The 23,713-nt window shown below is 35.2% G+C and overlaps 1 protein-coding gene and 1 pseudogene across 1 annotated transcript; one reads left to right on the top strand and one right to left on the bottom strand.

The window, feature by feature from the left end:
- Positions 1 to 4,640: 4,640 nt before the first annotated feature.
- On the top strand, positions 4,641 to 20,816 carry Rnf138 (ring finger protein 138). Its single transcript, XM_010641477.1, has 7 exons — positions 4,641 to 4,651; positions 5,020 to 5,185; positions 7,158 to 7,273; positions 12,179 to 12,235; positions 13,405 to 13,516; positions 15,726 to 15,833; positions 20,601 to 20,816. The coding sequence occupies exons 2-7, from the start codon at positions 5,048 to 5,050 to the stop codon at positions 20,667 to 20,669; spliced, it is 600 nt and encodes a 199-aa protein (XP_010639779.2). The 5' UTR covers positions 4,641 to 4,651; positions 5,020 to 5,047; the 3' UTR covers positions 20,670 to 20,816.
- LOC104874464 lies at positions 9,897 to 12,015 on the bottom strand (annotated as a pseudogene).
- Positions 20,817 to 23,713: the final 2,897 nt, after the last annotated feature.

The raw sequence follows: 23,713 nt of genomic DNA, 5'->3' as shown, positions 1-23,713 counted from the left end.
AGTGGGGTTTTTGCTATGACGTTACCTAGCCATGAGGTTGAAGATCCTTTGGAACTGGCTTATGGGAAGAGTTTGAAAAGGTTTGCAGATGCTGGCTGGAAAAGCAGCCCTGAAATGTCTTAAACTGTTTGATAAGAGATTCTGATCATAGCTCAGAAGACCAAAATGCTGATAGAAGTGTTGCTGGTAAAAAGCAGGCTCAGAAGGTTTCTCCTGGGAAGGAGGACTGCATTGGCTGTTGGATTCCAAATGATATGTGTTATTCCTTGGCAGAAAGTTTGCTGCATTTTGCCCATGTTCAGAGACTGCCTGATATGGAGATTAAGGGTGATAGACTAATTAATCTGGCAGAAGAAATTTTAAGGTAGTCTAATGTTGAGGTGGTGGCATGGTTACTGTTATGGGCTTTAATCAGATTTATATTGAGAATCAAAAGCAAAGAGGCCAGCAGAATGATTTAGAATGTTTTGAGTTTGGCCAGAAAGGAAGCTCCAGTAAAGTTGTGGCCTGCAAAGAAGGAACACAGAAGAAATTGGCCACTGAAAAGATAGCAAGAAAAAAGTCAAGTGTTTCAGAAAAGAAAATAGAAAAGATGGCTTGAGGACATCACAGGAACCAGCAGGACTCCACCCTTTGCAGCCTCCAAATTGCAAAAGTGAAAGACTTTGAGAAGAGAGCCCCAGAATACCATCTTCCAGAATGGCAGTGGTCTAGGGAAGTTGTTCCATGGGATTTGGTTCGTAAGCACTTGACCTTTAGAGCCAAGAGAGAAGGAAGCTTGGCTATTGCTCCAGCTGGTGTCAGACCTTGGCATCATCTACCTGGTGCTGGTTTTAGTGCATGCAGAATACAAGAGTTGTAGGGTCAGCAAGGCTTCCACCCAGATTTCAGAAGAAGGCTTGAGTAATCAAGGCAGTATGCCTTGAGAGGGTGGCATGTGAGGCTGTGTGACACTCAAGGTACACTGGAGACCCAAGAAGTTTGGAAAAGCCAGGAGTGTGAATCATCTGAGGAAAACTTCCAGGAGGAAGCAGAGCTGGCCCAAGAGAGAATCTGTGGAAGCTAAAACCACCAGCAGCGCCATGGGGGCAGAGCCACCCAAGCCTTTTGGAGTTCACATTTTACCACATATTGCCTCAGATGCCGGACCTGGAACTATAGGACTTAATGTTTGCTCTGTTGGATTTTGGACTTGCTTTGTTCCCATTCCTTTCTGTCTCTCTTATTTGTATCTTTTGGAATGGAAATGTTTATCTTGTGCCATTGTATCTTGGAAGTGTTTAACTTTCCTTTCATTTGAACAGGGACTCTCAGATAAGAGTTTGCCTTAAATATCAGAGGAGACTTTGGACTTGAACTTTTCAGCACTGATGAAATAATAGGACTTTGGCAACTCTTAGAGATGGAATAATTGCCTTTTTTTGCATGTGTGGGGGGAACCAGGAATCAAACTCAGGACCTTGTGCTGGCTAGGGAGGCAAGGTACCACTGAGCTAAATCCCTGGCCCTGGACTCATTGCCTTTTCCAAAAAGGGAGAGGTACATGAGTCTTTGAGGGGAGAGGCAGAATGTACAGTTTAGGTCTGCATGTTCCTTCAGATCCTGACATGGTCGCTTGGGGCTTCTCAAACATGGCTGGGTCTATAGTGTGTGATACTGGAATCAAGGGTGTGTGATTACTAAATTATTCCACTGATTGGTTTTGCATAGTTGTGGGACAGGATAATGCAAAGACCCTTCCCTGAGTGTGAGTGCTACCCACCCTAAGGGCAAGTATCCTAGATAAAATAAAGGGATGAAAAGAGAATTGTTGGTTATCACTTGCTGCTTGCTGCCTTCTGCCTGCCATGAGGTGTTTCTACCATGCCTCCCTGCCTTGGAGCTAGTGACTTTGAACTGGAACCTCTAGGAACTATGAGCTAAGTAAATCTTTCCTTCTTTACTTTTATCTTTTTTTTTTTTTTTTTTTTTTTCTGGTACTGGGGATTGAACTCAGGTCCTTGTGCTTGTGAGGCAGGCTGCAGAACCACTGAACTAAATCCCTGGCCCTCCTCCTTTACTTTTGAGTGTCAGGTATTTTGTCAGAGCAATGAAAAAAGTAACTAAGACATTCCCTCTGTGTATTGTACAGGCAGTCACAAGCATGAAGAGCTGTTTTCTGTAAAATAAAAATCTTGTTTCTCCCTCCTACACCTGCCTTAGTGGAATGTATCACTGATCTGGATTGTTTCCAGTTCATTGTTTTTATTGGGGAGAGGGTAGTATCTAAGTCTTCTTATCTTCTCTTTTTCAGCCCCTTTGATTGAAGAATGCAAATGTTAGCCAGAATGAAGTTTGTTTGTTTGTTTGTTTGTTAATTCGAACCACTGAGCTAAAATCCCCAGCCCAGGATTTTTGATAAATATTCTGGAAACCTAAAACGTTCATTTTATTATATCCTCACTAACACCTGTTTATTTTATTGACATTTTATAATAGTCCATAATTATGGAGTAAAATTTGATGCTTATTTTTATTTTAAAAAATTTTAGTGTGACAAATGATTTTAATTTATGGTCTTATTTGGTTACACTTTTAATACTACTTTAATGGTATCAACTGTTATTTATTGAGGACTTTCCTGATTGTCATAAATACAATGATTAGTAGTTTTACATGCATCATATATTTTAATCTTCTGAACTCAGTTGTAGATACTTTTATAGTTTTATAAGTGAGGAAACTGATTTTATAGAGGAAATGTGCCTTGTTCAGTGCTGTCTAGATAGGGAACTCAGATTCTGTGAACTCTTTGTAATATTACCTCACTTTTGTTTGTATAAATGAGGAATATTAAGTTTATTTTGTATATATTGGGTTAAATACATTCTTCCTTTGAATCTCAAGTATAGTTGTCTGTGATTTGTCTAGTTCTCTTAAAAGCAAAATAATAAAATGTGGTTATTGGTGGTGAGCTTAAGAGAAGTATTTTTATTTAGTTTGGTTCTGCTTAGATTATTGGCTGTAAATATTTAAAGCTGGAAGTGTTCTTAAATATTTTTCAATTTGTGTTTCTTTGCACACTTGGAAAACTTTTAAATATCCTGATCAAATAAGTTTGGATAACACTTAATATTTTCCTGTAGTAGAAAAACTCAACTTCATCCTAGAGTTTCTCAAATGTGTGTACTCTGTTTTTGTTTTTGGCACTGCTAAGATGCAGACTCACGCCCCACCTATTCTAGATGGTTTTCTGCTGAACCTCCATTCCAGACCTGTTGTGCAGTCCTTTTGTAGTACCCCTAATCCCATTTTGTGTAACAACATTTTGACATACAACAGTTTGAGTCAATGCTGATGTGTTCCATCTCTTCATTTATTCCCCTTTTTTGGTACTGTGAATCAAATTAAGGGCGTTGTGCTTGGCAGGCAGGTGCTGTGCTGCTGAGCTACATCCCTGGCTATCTCTTCTTTCTGTAAAAGGAGAAATTGTGGTTTGGTGTATTGCTTCCCCCACCACCACGGGGGACCGATTTCAGGACCTTGTGCTTGCCAAGTAGGCATGGCACCACTGAGCTACATCCCCAACCTGTGTTGCTTCTTATAGCTACTAAATGTCAGCCAGAATAAGCTTCAGTTCTTTCTTTGGATCAGGTTTAACATTTTCTTTTTCATTCATATACTCCATTAAAAAGTTGTAAAGCCAAAATATAAAGAAAGAAAAAGAAAGAAAGAAAGAAAGAAAAGGGCAAGCCAGGCGTGGTGGTGTATACCTGTAATCCCAGCATTCGGGAGGCTGAGGCAGGAGGATCGCTGTGAGTTCGAGACCAGCCTGGGTTACAAAGTGAGTTCCAGTCAGTCTCAACTACATAGTGAGACCCTGTCTCAAAAAAAAAAAAAAAAAAAAGTAAAGCAAACTTAAGTATAGTTTCTTTCATATTGCCATCGATTGCAGTTATTATTCTCTGAGAAATACATAAATGGTTGTTGATTTTTTGAGCTATTCAAGTTGTGATTTAAGAAAGCTGGATATTTAAAAATTGAAATATCTGCTATAAAGATAAAATAAATACAAATTGAAAAAAATTTATTGCAATGAAAGACAGATTGACATTAATTCCCCTCAAAATACTCCCCCTTGTTTCAAATACACTTATCCCATTGTTCTGGCCACTTTCTGAAGCATTTCTGGAAATCTTTTTCATGAGTTTTCTTTTTGTGGCTGCCTCAATATCCTGCATCTATTCAAAACATTTATAACAATTTTTCTCAAAGAAAAACGTGTGTCCCCATCTACCTTATTCAGTGGATCAGACATTGTGCAACTTCTGGCTCTTTCCCAAAGTCAAAAATGACTAAAAGGGATGTTTTGGATCAATTCAGGACACTGAGGCAATCATGAAGTGTGTTATAGACACTCATGAAAGGAGATTTCCAGAATTGCTTCAGAAATGGAAAGAGTGATAAAATAGATGTGTTAAAAGCAAGAGGGGAGAGGGAGGATCATTGACAGTGAGTTTTTTACAGTAATATTTTAGTTTTCTTTTTTCTTTTTTGGAGCCAGGGTCTCACTGGGTAGGTCAGGCTGGCCTTAAACTCGCTGTGTATACCAGGCAGGCCTTGAACTTGTGGCGATCCTCCTGCCTCAGCCTTTCAAGTGCTGGAATTACAGGTCTGTGCCACCATACCCGGCTTCAGTAATATTTTAAAATGTAAACATTTGCTGTATTTTTTTATTATACTGTATGTATGAATAGCTTGATTTATTTAGCATAAATGTTTAACTTTTTTTTTTCTTTTGATACTGGGGATCCAACTCAGGACCTTGTGCTTGCCAGGTAGGGATGGCCCCACTGAGCTAAATCCCCAGCTGTCACTTATTTTATTTTATTTTATTTTGGTACTGGGGATCAAACTCAGGTTCTTGTGCTTATGAGGCAGGCGGTGGCACCACTGAGCTAAATCCCTGGCCTCCCACTTGTTTTTACAAGTGAAATGTAATTTTTTCCTTGATTACCATTTCACAAGTGTTTTATTTAGTTTCTGTAGAAAATGTTTCCTGACTGCAATGAGAGAAAGTGGAATACATTGTCCCTTGTGTCGTGGAAATGTGACTAGAAGAGAAAGAGCGTGTCCAGAACGGGCCTTAGATCTGGAAAACATCATGCGAAAGTTTTCTGGTAGCTGCAGATGCTGTGCAAAACAGGTAGAGTCAATTGATACACTCTTTTGAAAGTTAAAAGTTCTACTCTGAAATTTTTGTTTGAATTCTCTTGGTGGGTGCTGTTTTTAAGGGAAAGATGTTATTTATGTTGGGAAGTAGGTTGAAAAGCCCAAAAAAGGTATGGGTGTTGAATTTACCAGATTAGAAGCTTTTTGGGAACAAGAGACTGACCAGTACAAATCTTTGAATTTTTCATAATTCTTATGATGGTATTTTCCTCAAAGTACTCTCATTGATTACTTTCTAAATTAACTAAACATTTAGACCATTTGTACCCCAATGTGTTACATATTCAACCCTTAAATAGTTTTTTGTTTGTTTGTTTGGTACCAGGGATTGAACTCTTCACTTGATCTTAGCCAAAAGGCCGAGAAGCGATAGGGATTGAACTCTTTACGTTGCGCTTGCTTTCGAGGCAGGCGGACCACTGAGCTAAATCCCCACCCTAGTTTTTTGTTTTGTTTTGTTTTGTTTTTTTGGTTTTTTGAGACAGGGTCTCACTCTATAGGTGAGACTGACCTGGAACTCACTATGTAGCCCAGGCTGGTCTCGAACTCACAGCGATCCTCCTGCCTGAGCCTCATGAGTGCTGGGATTACAGGCATGAGCCACCATTCTGTGTTTTTTTTTTTTTTTTTTTTGACGGTAACATTATTATAACTTTACACATAAAATGTTAATAGTTTAGCCAAATGAATATAATTAATCAAGGAACTTTCTAGCTGCCCATTTTATTTATGTAGTTGTCTAAGAAATCACACGGTAGTTTACAGATGACTTTGGTTCATTTTTAAGGAACAGGTGGAAAAATCAGATGTTGGCAAATAGCCAGCATTGATTTGCTGATCTTGACTTCATTGTTCTAGTGGAGAATGAATGAAATGGTGAGGAGTGGTTAGGCATTGAGTATATCTATGTCCCTATGAATTTATTGTAGATATTTTTTTTTTCTAACAGCTTATAAAGTCAGTGAGCAAAGCCAGTTGCTATTTTTTTGCATTCATACTGAAGTGAAGCTGGAAACATACTTGAGAGGTTCTGGCTTTACTCTTTAGTAAGAAACTGAAAAATATTCCCAGTATTAACCTGGGAACTTCATTTTTAATTTATTTATTTTTTGTTTGTTTTTTGTTTTTTTGAGACAGGGTCTCACTATGTAGTTGAGACTGACCTGGAACTCACCATGTAGCCCAGGCTGGTCTCAAACTCACAATGATCCTCCTGCCTCAGCCTCCCAAGTGCTGGGATTACAAGTGTGCGCCACCACACCCAGCTGGAACTTCATTTTTTAAAAGTACTTTGAAACTCTTCCAGGTTATAGCAGTTAAATAAAGAAATGCCCAATAGCCTGAGCCTGAAGCAACTTCTTAGTGATTTTCTTCTTCTTCTTTTTTTTTTGTTTTGTTTTGTTTTGTTTTGTTTTTATGAGACAGGGTCTCACTGTGTAGTTGAGACTGACGTGGAACTCACTATGTAGTCCAAGCTGGTCTCGAACTCATAGCAAAACTCCTGCCTCAGCCTCCCGAGTGCTGGGATTACAGGCGTGTGCCACCATATCCTGCTCTTCTTTTTTTTAATAGTATTATTTCAAGTGTAAAATTACTAGTCAATTTTTTTTGCAGTGTTTGTAGAAGATAGACTCCTGTCCATGGTCATAGTCTCTGCATCTACAGAACAAAAATATATTACCTATTTTAGTTCCTACTTAAGAATTAAGGAGAAGTAAAAAGAATTTTAGTATATGTTATGTACATGTGTCATGATGCTCCTCATGATGAATGTAATTATTGCAAACATGTACTAATAAAAATAAAACATTTTAAAAGAAATATATCATTTTTTAAAAGATTGCTTAAATGAAATATTTAACATTCTTATCCTTTTTGTTGACAGTATATCAAATCTTGAATTCTATTTTAAGTTAAAAATCACATTTTTAATCAATAATTTGCAGATTAAGTTTTATCGTATGAGACATCATTATAAATCATGTAAGAAGTATCAGGATGAATATGGGATTTCTTCTATCATTCCAAACTTTCAGATTTCTCAAGATTCTGTAGGGAATAGGTAAGCCATATTTATTTCTAAAATAATATTTATAATTGAAATGGAATTGTTTGGGACCTGTCTTTTTTAATTCTTGTGTGCTTAAATTTATTTAATGTAATTAAGTAGCAGAACTATAACATTTATCTTCAAAATTTGTTTGGCATATTTAAAGTTGTATATAGTAGTGTCTAGATTGACTTCATGATGTGCTTAAGCTTGTGTTATAAAATCATTCCAAGAATGTACAATTCTGTTAGTAAAAATTTAGAATTGAAGGCCTTTTTTAAAAATTGATTTTGCAGCAGAAGTGATTTGAAATCTAGAGAAAAATCCCTTTCAATAGTTAACTTGAAATTTGATTTTATTGTTATTTAACAAATAAGAGTTATTTGAAATTTTTATCCTGATAATGTCATATAAAAACTGAGACTTAGTATTATTAAATTCTTCTATTTTAGTCTCTCTCTTTTTTTTATGGTACTAGGGATTTAATTTAACTCAGGACCTTTACCCTGAGCTACATCTCCAGCCTTTATTTATTTTGAGATGGAGTCTTAACCAATTGTTCTAGTGTTATTCCTTGAGGAATCTATTCTTTCCTCACTAATTTAAAATGCCTGTCTGTCCTGCACATCTCTGTATCCTACTCCTTTGGTTTATTTTTCATTGCTCTGTTACTGCACTATTGTACTCTGTTAATTCCTATGGACTTCATAGTAAGTTTCCTATCAGGTAGGGCAATTTCCATCTTTGTTTTACTTTTAAAAAGGTGCTTGTTTTTACCTTTGCTCATATAAAGGTTGTATTGTGTCTTTTCCTAGTAAAACCTTAAGGTTTTATGGATAAATAAATGGACTTTTTGTTTTTAATACTCATTTCTTTTTAAAAAATAATCTCATTTCTTAATAATGAGTAGGAATTTATAGATTTTTATCCATTGTCTGTGTCTAGCAACTTTGGTTATTAATTATAATAGTTCTAATAATTTACCTATAGGTTCTTTTAGATTTATTTTTATTTTTATTTTTTCTTTCTTTTTTGGTCTATTGCTTATGTGGTCTTGGTGTCTTTTAACTTAAGCTTCATATCATACTCGGTTTATTGTATTAAATAGGCTTTCTGTCTGGTGTTACACAAGACATCTTTTTTTTTATTTCTGATTTTTTTTGGCGGGGATACTGGGACCAAACTTGGGTCCTTGGGTTTGTGAGGCAGGTGGCAGAACCACTGAGCTACATCCTCAGCTTATTCCTGATCTTAGTGGGAATGTAATCTAACATTTTACTGTCAAGTATGATGCTTACTATAGTTTTTAACATTGATTGAAATTCCTTTTAGAGTGGTAAAGTAACTAAAAATATCTGTATGTATATGCTCCATGATGATAGCACCCAGAATTTGATTTCTTTGCTAAGTGGTTCTACTCAAATTGGAATAATTTATGGAATTTACACACAAGTACACACATTTGGCTTAACTGATGTTTAAAGTCTAAAATGCAGACCCAAATATTCTGATGTCTGGGATCTAAAATACATACTGTGCTGGGTGTAGTGGCATATACCTATAATGCCAGCACTCAGGAGGCTGAGGCAGGAGAATTACCGCAAATTTGAGGCAAGTCTGGACTACATGGTGAGTTCAAAGCTAGCCTGGACTACATAGTAAGACCCTGTCTCAAAAAAATAAAATATATATTGTGATTATATTTTTAACAACTGATACGGGTGAGCTAGGAACAGTGGCATATACCTTTAATTCCAGCACTCCAGAGGCTGAAGCAGGAGGATCTCAAGTACGAGGCCAGCCTGGGCTACATAAATGTGGCTAGAACCTGTCTCCAAACAAAACAAAGCAGAACAAAACAAAAACAAAGCAATTATGCATTTCTGGATGTTAGCCAGGCATGATACAAGGTTGACTATGGAAGACTACACTGATGATAATGCCAGTCTGGAAAGTGGAGAGTAATAATGAGAGAGCAAAGAAAACATTTGAAAATCAGAAGTTCTATAAGCTGAGTTGTTCCTACTTATAATCCGTATACTTTTATGAGACTGAAGCAGGAATATTGAGAGATTGAATCCAGCCTAGGTAACTTAGTGACTTCGACTACTTCAAAATTAAAAATCAGAAAAACTTAAAGATGGCTGGGGATGTAGCTCAGTAAAAAGGCCGGGTTCAATCCCCAGTACTATCCCCCCCAAAAGTTAGGATTGTATACTCCTATCAGTAAAGTAATTGAGTATGTACTTCCAGTATTTGTATGTTTCTTTAAAAACAATGCATATCTTTTGAAGACCTGATACTTTATGTACAATTTAAGTGCAGTGCTGGCTGGCCTCAAACTTGTGAGCCTCTTGCTTGCCTCAGTCTGCTGTGTGTTAGGATTACATGTGTATGCCACCATGCCCAGCTGAAGAACCTTTATAAAAGTGATCACACTGATAAAATTCTTTAGCTTAAAACTGACAGTCCCTGGATGGAGGAGCCATGTTACTTTGGGGTAGGACCCAAGTAAAGATGTCAGCATGTTCTATGTATTAAATGTTAGTAAAGCCTAGTTAGTTTCTTTTAGAAGAGTGAAATATGACCTTTTAAAATGTTGAAATATTTTATTAAACTTGCTCCATTTTGGAGTTCATAACCTTAAACCATTTCCTAGCTATTTGTAAAAATTGCATAAAATTTTTGAGTGTACATCACCATTTAAAAATGTATTGGTAGGATACAGTACTGTCCTACATCAATAGTACTAGATTCAGTTTTGGTTTGAAATTTACTTTGTCTGCAAATAAGATTGCTAGTAGGGACCGTGCTTTATCAGAGCTACATTTAATGATATTACTCTAGAATGGTCTCTTTCCAGATGATGATTACGAGGCTAATAGAAAAAAATGGTGCCAGGTACCACAACAGCAACAGAACTTTGCTGTTGTCTGGATATTATTCTTTTCTTTTTCTTTTTTTTTAATGGAATGTGCTGAATGTCTATAATTTTGTTCAGATGACTGCAGAAACTGGAAAAGCTGTTGCTGCTATCGATGCATAACATACCATTATTAGTCTTTATATATACACACACACACACACACACACATATATAAATTGAGTTTTGGGAAACTTTAACGGTGCTGCCAACTTTGGAAAAAGTCATCCCAATTTACTGTGTTGACTTGGCATTGTACAGAAATGGACAACCGTATTGGTATAGAAATGTTAATTTATTTTTATTTATTTATTTATTTTTTCCATATGTACAGGGGTAACACATTGTACTAAATATGTAAGGTCATATCTACTTGGGTTTGATTACAGAAACTAGGAAAGTATTCTCTAAATAATGAAAAAAAGAATAAGATAAGACTATAAGAGCGAGAAGCAATTTAAATATGTTCAGGGACCATTTTCATCTCCAGAATTAAGGATTATTTTGATGTTACATCATTGCCTTTTCTCTTTTACTTTCCTTTTTAGTTTTATTTTAGGATTCCCTATTTTTAATGTTCATACAGAGATTTCTTTAACTGAAATACCGAATAGTGAAAAACTACAGTAGTACACAGGATCCTAATGAGATAATTAATAATGTGAAATAGTAAGTAAAGGGCTAAAGGTGTAAGGAAAGTGGGAAGGGTGGGGGAAAGGTAATAAGGGAGAGGAAAAAAATATGAGAAATTGAAAAAATTGAAATAAAGTGTTTGTAAATGGGGAGGGGAGGAGGGGGTGAAGGGAGGGCAGGGACAAGGGGAAAAATGAGAAACAAGACCTATTATGTAAAGGTACAGAATCCCAATGATGAATGTAATTGTATTGTATACCTAGATTGTACCAATAACCTCAATAAAAAGGAAAAAAAATAAATCTAGCTGCATTCTCCTTTAAAAAAAAATGTATTGGTAGATGAATAGAATTCAGATAAATGCAAAATTCTGTATTCTGTAATCAGTATTTTTAGTAATTGCTTATTCATTTTAAAAGACATGAGTCAAGTCCTAATAAGCAGTCTTAATTTAATTTACTTGAAGTAAGCAATGCCATACTTTTACTGCTTTCTTTCTTTTTTATTTTAGCATATCTGAAATTTTTAATCCTTTCTTTACAGGTTACTACTAGATCACTTTGATTAAGAACACTGTAGAAAGTAACTGCCACAAGTGAACGCCAGGTGGTGTCACGTGTCAATTTTCCACAGAGTCCTGTTTTGCAGGGTGTCTGAATGCACTGCTTGGGGTCTCTGCTCACACTTGCTGGAATCATTTGTGGCAGATTGTAGTCCACAGGTCGCTTTTCCTCATTTCTTTGTAAACTCTTCAGCATTCTTAGAGAATTTTTTTCGGTTCTTAGAGTATTCTTCACCTTGGTCAGCCCCGAGCAGGTGCTCAGGGTGGGGGTCATTCACCAGTGCTCTGATGGATTGGATTACTTGCTTGGTCTTGGTCGCTGGCTTCCAGTTCTCAGTACTAATTACTGGCAGGCAAACCTGTACTCTTTTATCAATGTTTGGTGATAGATCTTTGTTTTAAATGTGATCTTTGGGGGCTTGAATGAATACTCTGCTGGAAAGTTGATTTTGATTCTAAAGCTCCCCCTTATCATATAGAGGGTTGTCAGGAACAATTAAGCCCTTCCAAGTCAATAAATTAGCTTCATCAACCTGGATGTTATGGAAGTTTTTAATTCCACATTTGTGGATCTCTTCAAGCTCCTTCATCAGCCTCCTGCTGGCCGCCATCTTGGATCTGGTGCTGCTTCTGTCCCAGAATTGCCATACTTATGTCATACTGAGGAACCATTTGAAGTTCAGACTTTTAAGCAAATCCAGTCTAGTTTTCTTTATTAACAATTCAAGTTAATGAACCTCTAATGGGCTTTATTAAAAAAGTTAAAAGTATTAACTTTTCTTCCCCTGTGCTTCTTAAGTAATAGGAGTGAAACATCCACATCTGATAATAGAGACACTTACCAAGAGAATACAAGGTAAGCTTTTGAAAAATTCTACCACTTTACTAAATAATATTCATCACTTTATCAAATAACAATCATTTTTTTGGTAGGTTTGTGATACTGAGAAGTGAACCCAGGGCCTTGCATTTGCTAGGCCAAGTACTTTATCACAGAGCTGCAAGCTAGCCTTAGATTTTTGGTTAAATTTTTGTTCAGTTAATTCTGTAGCTTATAGTCCTAGAATTTAGTAGTTTAGAAATAAACAACATACTTGCTGCTTTTCAGAATCATATCAGATTAGCCAGGGGTGGTGGTGGCACATACTTGTAATACCTGCACTCAGGAGGCTGAAGCAGGAGGATTTGTGTGTTGTGTGTAGTCTGGGCTACAGTGAGTTCAGGGCCTGCTTGAACTACATGGCAAGACTGTCACAAAAACAAAAAAGAATCGCATCAGATTAGAAGAGGCTAGCAGTTCTCTTTGACTGTTACATTTCTTTCGTTGTACAACTCAGGTAGTTGTCTGTTCAAACCATTCCTTGCTGACTCTCAGAGGTATTAAAACCTCATTGATGCTTGATCTTTAGAAAATCTGAAGTACTTTATTCTGGTCAGGTTTTTTGTTTGCTTGTTTGTTTGTTTGGTGGTTTGGTGGCTTTTTCCTCTGAATGTTGTAAATTATATTTGTAGGGCACAGGATAGATTAACATGTTTTACTGATGGTTCAAGCAGTGAGACTTAGAAATCATGGCCACATTGTGAATGTGTTAAAGATGAATTCAATGAGGTCTTTAAAAAGTTTTATATCCCTAGATATGAGGTGTCCAACCTATGAGGCATTACAAGATATTTAAAAATTTCAGGGGGCTGGGAATTTAGCTTAGTGGTGCTGCTGGCTACCTCACAAGTGCAAGGTCCTGAATTTGATGGTACCAAAAAAATAAAAATTTCAGGGTAATTTGTGGCATTACATGAATGATTGACAATTGAGGTCCAAACTACTTGAAAACAGCTAAGTTTTTGTTTTTACTTTGGGCCGGATAGGCACCATGAGGAAAATGAATAAAACAGTAGAACTATCAGCTGAGATTGAGAATTTTTATTCCAGATCATTTGTTGAAAACGTATTTTCAAAAACAAGATAATCTTTGAATGGTATGTTACGATTTTTCAATTGAAAGTTTAATTTTGTTTTTCTTTTAGTTCTTCTGGGCATCCCACATTTAAGTGTCCCTTGTGCCAAGAGTCCAATTTTACCAGACAGCGCTTACTGGATCACTGTAATAGTAACCACCTATTTCAGATAGTTCCTGTGGTAAGTACAAGTGTTTAAGGCAGTCTCGTGTTTAAAGCATGCTGATCCTTTTGTTTCATATACAGGGAAAGGGAGATCAATGATTTAAATTTAGAATGAGGCTGGGCAAGGTGGTGCATGCCTTTAATCCCAGCACTCGGGAGGCTAATGCAGGAGATCGCCACAAATTCGAGGTGAACCTGGGCTACATAGTGAGTTCAAGGCTAGCCTGAATTGCATAGTGAGATCTTGTCTCAAAAAAACCAGAAAAAGGAAGGGGCACTGTCAATAAATAGATCTTTGTCAAATGATTGGTGACTATGAAACAAAATAAGTTAATTAAAATCTAGTAATTTAAATCATAAAATGGGAGATGCTTATAGGGAGGTAGTATAGAACAGTCTGGAAAAAAGTAATGAAAAATGAACATAGGACTGATTATTGAGTAATGGCAGAACCTGTTTCTGTTGAGTCCTTTTGGTTTCTTGCCCTGTCAGCTGTAGACAGTGGTTCTAATCAGATGGATTTGTTACAGGTAAAAATACCTATAAACAGTAAAGCCAGTAGGTATTTTCATTTGTATCCTTGCGGGACCTGGTATAGTATATAATTTCATAAAGCAAAGAAGGAAAAGAAGCATACTTTGTTTTTGATGTATACATATGTCTTTGATGCCATTTTGAAGGTGAATTAGAAAATGATGGGACCTCTGAGGAAGGTAGAGCTGAGTGCAGGGTGCCTGCATTGTGGTAACGGTTCTAGAACAGCTCACTTTGAACATGAGTTTCCCAGATAAATGATTTTTAACTGTGTCTCCTGGAATAGGAGCAACTGAGCTGAAAAGAAATACTTCCTTTTCAGCTAAACATTTTGATATATCAGTATTGGCTTCAAAAACATGAATGGAGGAAAGTGTATCAACACAAACTGTAGCTACTTCTAAGATGTTTTACTGGATGTTAAAACAATTTGTGAAAAATATATTCTGCATTAACTGTTGAAAATTCCTTTGTACTCTTGCATACCCTACAGGAAATGTATCACCTACTTCACTCTTTGGAAAGGCATCAGTTTCTCTCAAATAAATATAGTGCCTTAGGAAATCCTTTCATATTTAAGAGATGACATATACTTTTATATTGGACTACCAAATTTTTATTTATTGTTGCATAATATTGAATGTATTATAAACTTCAGCTAATGTCCAGTTAATAAAGTTCCTTTTATATCATTTCAGTATTTCATCCATTCACTTTTATAGTTGTACTTCATTTAAAGCTTTAAGGATACAACTTCAACTTTATAATTCTTTCATTTTCATTTTATATGCAAGTGAATAAATATTTCACTAGTTTTGTGTAGATCAAATGAGTTAATGATAACTCATTAGAATTGTTTTTTTTTTGTTTTTTTTTTTGTTTTTTTTGGTGTACCGGGGATTGAACTTGGGTCCTTGTGCTTGCAAGGCAGGCACCTGAACCACTGCTAAATCCCCGGCCCAGAATCAGTTTTAAAAGGTCGAATGTGGTGATTCTGTTGAGATAGTTGTGTAAAGGGAGATTAAATAATAGAATATCTAAGCTCTCTTGCTACATTGTATTGTATTACTGTTGTTTAAGGTAATTTAGTTGGGAAACCATCAAGTCATGGAATTTGGCCCTTGAAATGTTTTTCATGTACAGGCAGGCATACCTTGGACATACTGCAGGTTTTGTTTCAGCTCTCTCCAGTAAAGCAAATATTGCACAAAAAAGTAAAAAGTTTTTTATTTCATGTGTAAATAAAAGTTAGTTTTACACTATATAGTTTTTTAAAAGTCTGCAGCAGTCAGGCGTGGTGGCGCATGCCTAGTTTGAGGCCAGCCTGGTCTATATAGTGAGTACAGTGCCAGCTTGAACTACAAAATGAGACCTTTCCAAAAAAAATGTCTGCAACAGTACCGTGTCCAACAAAACAGTCTACATATTTTGGATGAATAATACTTTATTGTTAAAAAAAAAAATTATTTAATGTCTGGAAAAAATGGTGATAGTTAGACTTGGTTCATGCGGGATTGCCACAAACTTTCAATTTGTAAAAAAAAATATTTCTGTAAAATGCAAGCAAAGTGTAGTAAAACAAGATATGCCTGAAGTTTTTTAGTAATGTAGCCAGTTTTAATACTCTCAATAATAATATAATGTTTGATTATTTTCATTATTTTTTATTCAAAACAATCTGTTTCTTGTAGACTTGTCCTATTTGTGTGTCTCTTCCTTGGGGAGATCCTAGCCAGATTACTAGAAATTTCGTTAGTCATCTAAATCAAAGACATCAGTTTGATTATGGAGAATTTGTGGTGAGTTCTTCAAAATTAAGAAAGTACTGTCTCAATCAAGTTAAATTGACTTTCAATCTAGAATTGAGTTTTTTTTGGGGGGATACCAGGGATCGAACTCAGTACCTTGTGCTTGTGAGGCAGACACGGTGCCACTGAGCTATATCCCCGGCCCTAGACTTGAGTTTTTTTGGGGGTTTTTTTTTTAGTATGGGGGATTGAAGTTGGGACCGTGTCCTTGCAAGGCTAGACTTGAGTTTTAAGGCAAGCAGTTGGATCATACTGTTTGGATTTAAAACATATTCTTTTGTTTTTGGTAATAATATTGGTGAACGTTAAATAAATGATAAAAATTGAATTTGCTTGTTTATATGAGAGAGGATTAATAGAATTGCAAAGCCCTGCTTGGCACTGTGGTAAGTGCCTGTATTCCTAGAGCACTCTGGAGGCTGAGGCAGGAGGATTGTGAGTGAGCTCAAAGCTAGCCTGGCTTACATAGGGTGTTGATGGCCAGCTTGGACTGCCTAGCAAGACTATCTCAAAAAAGTTAAAGAAAAGAAAAAAGGAACAAACTTCCAGATTAACTAAATGATAATTTATATTAAAACTCTGACTATAAAATTAAGGAAAAATTGTGCCTACTTGAGAGGTAAAATTGGTACAACATACTGAGGAGGATATATTTCTCATCTAGTGTAAATTGCTTATTAAAACCACTGTAATAGTGCTCTCATCTCTAGCACATGAGACAATTTATTTACTCACTTTTTACTTTTTTTGTTCTTCAAATGGAAGAGCTTAATTATAAAGACAAGGTGACACAAGGTGAGTGAAGGAAGTCATATGTCAAAGTGGCTCTATAGGGGCTGGGAATGTAGCTAAATGGTAATGCGCTTTCCTATCATACACAAACTCCTGTGCTCAATTCGCAGTGGTGCAAAAGCAAAATAAAACGAGGCTCCCAAAAGCAGAAATGTGTTATAATTTTTAAAAAGCTAGATGGTTTCTTTTATTAATTTTTTTGAAGCAAAACATTGGTGCATTTTAGATATACATAGTGATGACATTCATCACAGGGAATTTGTACCTGTACATAATACATCTTGCTTCTTTTTTTTCCTATTTCTTCCCTTCCTCTTGATCCCTCTTCCCCTCCTTACATACAAAAGCTTTGTTTCCATTTTTTCTTATTTTCTTTTTTCTTGTGCCTTCTTTCCATTTCTCCTCCCCCTTCCCTTGTTTCCCTTCTCAATTGAACATTTTCTTCTGATTTCCTAATATCTATCATACATTTTAACTCTTCTACTTTTGGTTTCTAATAACAGAGAAACAATGTGGTATTTAAACATGTTTGTCCAATTTGTTTCATGTAAGAGTATGGACTCAAGGTGCATCCATTTAGCTGTAAATGTCTCAAGCTCTTACAAGGCAGGTGGAACCACTGAGCTAAATCCCGGCCCAAGCTCATTCTTTATGGCAGAGTAGTACTCCACTGTATTAAAAATCACATTCTCTTTCCAACCATTTGTTGGTTGATGAGCCTTTGAGCTATTTCCAAGATTTAGCTAACACAAACTGTGCCACTATAAACATGGGTGTGCATATATCACTGTGATATGATGCTTTTAGTTCTTTAGAGAAGCTATCAAGAGAAAGGGAATAGCTGGGTCAAATAGAACTTCTAGTTTTAGTTTTTTTATGCTGATTTCCACAGTGGTTGCACCAATTTGTACTCATATACCAATAGTAGAGAAGGGTTTCTTTTTCCCCACAGCCCCTCCAGCATTTGATATTGGTTGATTTCTTTTTTCTTTTCTTTTTTTTGGGGAGGGGTTTTGAGACAGGGTCTCACCATGTAGTTGAGACTGACCTGGAACTCACTGTGTAGCCCAGGCTGGTCTTGAACTCATAGGTATCTTCAGCCTCAGCCTCTGGAGTGCTGGGATTACAGGTGTGCACCACCATGCCTGACCTGGTTGATTTCTTGATAGCCATCCTTTCTGTAGTGAGGTGGAATCTTATGTTTTTATTTGCATCTCTCAAATGACTAGTGACGTTGTACATTTTTTCACGTTTTTGTCTGCTGTCTCTATGTCTTCATCTGAGAAGTGTCTATTCATTTCAGATGCTCACTTTTGGATTGGGTCTTTATTATTTGGGGGGGTGTGTGTCTGTTTTTTTTTTGGTGCCAGGGATCAAACTTGGATCCTTGCACTTGCAAGGCAGGCAGCAGAAACACTGAGCCAAATCCCTGGCCCAAGATCTGATTTCTAAAAATTTTTACATATTCTAGATAGTAGTCCTTTGAGGAACAGCTGGCAAAAAGTATTTCCCACACTGTGGGTTGAAACTTCACTCTGTTTGGTTGGTGGTTTCTTTTGCTGTGCAAAAGCTTTTTAATGAGATCCCTGTTGTTGATTCTTTGTGGCAGTTGAGGTTTTATTCATAAAGTCTTCCCGTACACCAATGTCTTTGAGAGTTCTACCTATTCCATCTTCTAGCAGATTGTTTCTGTTTTAGTATTTAGACCTTGGATCCATTTCCATTTTAGTTTAGTGTATGGTGAAAGATGCGGGTCTAATTTTAATGTTTTACAAGTAGAAAGTTAGTTTTTCAAGCACCATTTATTAAAGAGACTTTCTTCCACTGAAGGTGTTTGTCAAAGATAAGGTGACTGAATTGAATGAGTTGTTTCTGCATCTTCTATTCTGTTACATTGATCCTCAGGTCTGTTTTTTTTTGCCAGTACCATACTGTGTTTATCACAGTATGTGCTTTGTAGTATAATTTCAAGTCAGGGATTGTAAATGCCTTTTTTCTTGCTTTTGTTGCCTAGAATTGCCTTTGCAATTGTAGGTCTGTTCTGGTTGGAAATGAATTTTAGGATTGTTTTCTCTGACTCTGAGATATTGCTGTTGGAATTTTGATTGAAATTGTATTAAATCTGTATAACAACTTTCGGAAGTATAAGCATTTTCACTATATTGGTTCTTCCTACCCAAGAACAAGGGATATCTTTCCATTTTCGGATATCCTTTTCAATCTCCTTTAGTGTAGTTTTCAGTGTAGAGGTGTTTAATTTTGTTAGATTGATTCCTAGGTATTTCATTTTTTTGGATGCTATTGTGAAAGGTGTTTCCATAATTTCTCTTTCAGTTAATTTGTTATTCATGTGCAGGAAGGATACTGATTTTTAGTGTTGATTTTGTTTTTTTGTTTTTTTTTTTGGTATGGGGATCGAACTCAGGTCCTTGTGCTTGCCTGGCAGGTGCCAAACCACTGAGCTAAATCCTCAGCCCTTGAGTGTTGATTTTGTATCCAGCTATGCTACTGATTTGGTTATTAATCTTTTATTAATTATGAAATTGTATTTTATTCAACTTTAATGTAATTAAGACTGATTTAAAATTCTGATAAAGAATGGCTAGTATTTGTTTTCCAGTTTAAGTAAAGACAGGCATGTGCACTTCTCACAATAGCATGTATGAAGTTAATATTTTTTCTTTGCCCTCCATGTTGAAATATGACATACTTTTTGATACTTAAATTTTTTTTTAAGTTATTTATTTTTTCGTTGAGTTTATTGGTACTTTTTACGTTTACAATCAGTTATGTTCATCATTGGGATTTTGTATCTTTATATGACAGATCTTGGTTCTCATTGCATACTATTTAAAATTTGGTGGAATTTGTACATTTAATCTACTTTTGCAAAATAAAACGTGTGTGAAGTTCATGTGTACTCTGTTGTCTTAGCCATTATATTAAGTAACTGTAGATTATTACTCAGTTTTCCTCATATAAGAAAAGTTACTGTGCCTGGAGGACAGTTTTGATCTGAATGTCAGATTGTATTACCTTGCCATAGGAAAACTATATAAGTGTAATTTTTTAAGGTTAAGTAGAAGCCTTTCTATTTGAAAGCAAATCCATGGGACATAAAATTAGTAGCAAATAGTATTTTTGAAGTTAAGGAGTAGGTGGTTGGTTTTTGTTTCACACTCAGGACCTTGTGCATGCTAATAAACACACATACCACCACTAAGCTACACTCTCAGCCACGAACTAGTTTTCTCATATAACTTAGATTGTAACTATAGTTTTCAGTTTTATGTTCTGGTTAAGGAACTATTAGTTTTTCAAGTTTTAATATATGCTTATTTTCTCTTAAAATTAGTTTGCCTTCAGATGTTTGGGATTCTTTTCTAGAAATAACACAAATTTACCTCACATGACTGTGGATTACAATTAAGTATAATTTTTTAAAGTATAATTTTGATTAATGATTACCAGGCTTTATAAATTTATCTGCCCCACTGTCTGATAGTACTCATTTCTAAATAATTACAACTGAACCTAATTTTTTTTTTTTTGTACTGGGGATCAAACTCAGGACCTTGTACTTGCAAGGCAGGTGGCAAAACCATTGAGCTAAATCCCCAGCATGAAACTAATTTTTAATTAAAGTTGAAGTGTTTAAGTCTTACTTAAAAAATGTGTAAATCTTAATTTAAAAGATGGAGTCCTGCTATATTATCCAGGCTGGCCTGAACTTCTGGGCTCAAATGATCTTTCTTTCTAACCCTCCAGAGTCAAAGGGACTATAGTGGCATGTCATTGTGCCCCTTAATGTTACATTTTAAAGTATACTTTATGGTAGACAAATTGTCCTGGGTATGTGTAATGTATATCCACATGTGCAGTATATTGGGAAAAATACTGAATGATTGCGTATTTTCCTATTGACATGTTAATTCTTTTTTTGTTTTGTTTTGTTTTGTTTTTAAGAATCTTCAGATGGATGAGGAAACCCAGTATCAAACTGCTGTTGAAGAATCTTTTCAAGTAAACATCTAGAGTCTTTAGACATCTCTGCATCTTTGTATCTGCAAGTGCCATGTTTAAGGGGGAAATTACATGAAGTCATCATTTCAATAACTTGATGTGTATATTAATAAAAGTAACTCAGTCTATTTAAGTTTTTTAATTAAAACAATGAAAGAGGGCCACTTAAAATTTTTACTTCATCCTCTTGACAAGTAAAAAAAAAAAAAAAGAAAGTTACAATATTACTTTAAAAGCATGAAAAAGATTGTACTTTTATCTTTTTATATTACATATGATTGGATTTTTCATTATTATGTTGCATTTGAAATTTGGTGCAGTTCCTCCCATTGACTTTTTTTTTTTTTTTTTTTTTTTTTTTTTTTTTTTTGGTTTTTTGAGACAGGGTCTCACTATGTAGTTGAGACTGACCTGGAACTCACTATGTAGCCCAGGCTGGTCTCTAACTCACAGTGATCCTCCTGCCTCAGCCTCCCAAGTGCTGAGTTAACAGGCATGGGCCACCATGCCCAGCCTCCCCTTTTTTGTACACAAGTAACACCATAGCAAACTCTGAAAGATGCAATTAATGTAAACCTAACAAATTTGAACCAATTGTCAGAGCTGCAGAATGGAATGTTGAAGTGCTAAATGGAATAATCCAAAGGAAGTTTTTAAAAATACATTCTAGCCGAAGAATTCAACTATGAAAAAATTGTATTTATATAACACTTAGTAGTTTTTAAAGTAGTGAGAATTTTTTTAAGTAATTAAACTTTAAAAACTGAAATGTTGTTTTAAAGATATTTTCTTTTTGCTATTAGCAGGATATGTCAAGACAAAAATGTATTTCTTTGATGGACAGCTGGCCATTTCAATCTTGTTTAATGAATTTGTAAGCCTGATACCAATCTGAATGACAGTTCTTTGGCGTTGGAACTTTCAACAGCCAGTGTTTCTCAGTAGCTTAGATGAAACAGTAGAAACTTTCAGGTGGTAATATATTCTACAGAGAAATAAGATTTTTAAAGAGATGCATTCAAAGCTACAGATACATATGCATACATTTTTGTATGTGTGCATATATACATTACATGTACATCTTTGCATGCAATTTGTCAGGTTATATACAAAATTTCTATTAAGGATTTTTAAAATGGGAAAGCAATATAGGATTGAAGTATTTATGTGTTTTGATTAAAATTTTATATGTCTCTGAATTTTTAAAATGTAACAAATGTTAAATGGAATAGTTGGCTGCTATTACATCTTAAAAATTAAGTTTACACACAGTTATCTGTATATGGTGCTCATTTGTTACTCACAAATAATGTGCAACTGGTAGATTTTTAATAGCCACTGTTTCACTACTTTTTAGTCAAAATGAAATTTGTGCATAGTATTCAGTAATGGGAATCCTAAAGTATTTTGTAGAAGGGCCAAATTACAGAATAAAGAATGAAGAGTGGATTTGCTGACATTCCATACTAATATACAATGTTTATGCTTTCTTTGAAATAAATAACTTAAAGAACATAAAAGAAAATCTCAGAAGTAGTTTGCTGCTAATATATACATATATTGTATAAAAAGATATATTTTGGTTCTCTTAAACCCTTGTTGACTTTTCTATAGTGAACATTTTTTTAAACTTGATTTAATAAAAGTGTTACTTTTGGAAGTGGAGTTTTATAAAAACCTTTTTCAGTCAAACAGTGATGACTTTATTTATAGATAGTTATAACAATCACAAAAAGCCATGCATCTTAATGCCTTTGTTCTTTCATTTGCAAGAGTGATGTTTACTACATAAACATTTTCTCTGCACCTATATGAGTGATTTTAAGAATAACTGTACTAAGAACTCTTTAAAAAGAGACTTTTAGGCCTGTGGATTTAGCTCAGTGGTGCCGCTGCCTGTCTTGCAAAGTCCTAAGTTTGATCTCCAGTACCAAAAAAAAAAGAGACTTTGACCATAGTTTTTCCAATTTAAAGCAATAATTTTAGTAATTTCTCATGTCCAATGTATCAATTTAAACCATTTTGAAATTTGTAAGCTTCTTTAAAGGAAAATTATAGTCGAGATCATTTTGATGAATATATTTTGAAATTTTTTGAATTGAGTTACATATAAACAGTTGTGTGTCTTTCATATAAACTTTTTCATAAGGAAAATAGTGACTTTGCTTTTTTTCTGGGGACTTCTCAGTATGGGAGTAATTGTTTAAAATGTCTTTTTGTCAGTGGGTTGGGAATAGATGGTAGACTGCAGATATAATGAATGATAAATTAATGTATGAAAAAAGTCCTTGTGTTTAATACTGCTTTTAACTGAGGATAAAATAAGGAACTGTTAATACTTGAATGCCTAAGTTTCACAAACCACTTAGGAGAGCTTTCTCAACAAATTACCATTTTTACAGGTCTTATTTGAAATGTATGACTTTATTTTTCAATTAAAAGTGGCTTTCTCCTGCTTGTGTGTCTAATTAAAATTTTGTCTGGAGGCAAACAACATTTAATACATAACTCAGCTTGAAAGAGAACCCATTTTTAACTTTAAAAAGTAGGCGAAAGCTACCACATGCTGACACTATCTGTTGAATTTAACTTTATAAACTTGTTTTATCTATTTCAGATATTAAATACTTTATCATAAGTCTAAAAAGTGTCTGTGTAGCAAAATATTCTAGCCAGACAGAAAGCTAGTTAAATGGTTAATGAATGCCTTTATGTGGAGAAATTACCTTTGTGTAAAATACTGGGGGTATAAGAATACATATATTGCTAGTTACAGTGTCTCGTGCTAGTTTGGCTGCCTTGGTAAGTATCTTCATTAAACCACATTCTGCAAAACCGCATTAGGGCTACCATTCAACTCTGTAGAAAGTGTGATATTTTAGCTTATGTAGAAAAAGTGATCCAGAAAAGATGTTAATACATGTAGTTAAAATTCATAATAAAAATAAGGCACACTCTTCATAATAACCACCTAGTGTACAATGTAATTTTGAAATCTTGTAGTATACAAATTTGAAAAAAACTGAACTCTAAAGTATGTAATGAGATTAAACGGT

Source organism: Fukomys damarensis, unplaced genomic scaffold, assembly GCF_012274545.1.
Source record: "Fukomys damarensis isolate Sample0158 unplaced genomic scaffold, DMR_v1.0_HiC HiC_scaffold_30, whole genome shotgun sequence".
NCBI classification, from domain to species: domain Eukaryota; kingdom Metazoa; phylum Chordata; class Mammalia; order Rodentia; family Bathyergidae; genus Fukomys; species Fukomys damarensis.
This window is presented reverse-complemented; position numbering and strand designations above follow the sequence as displayed.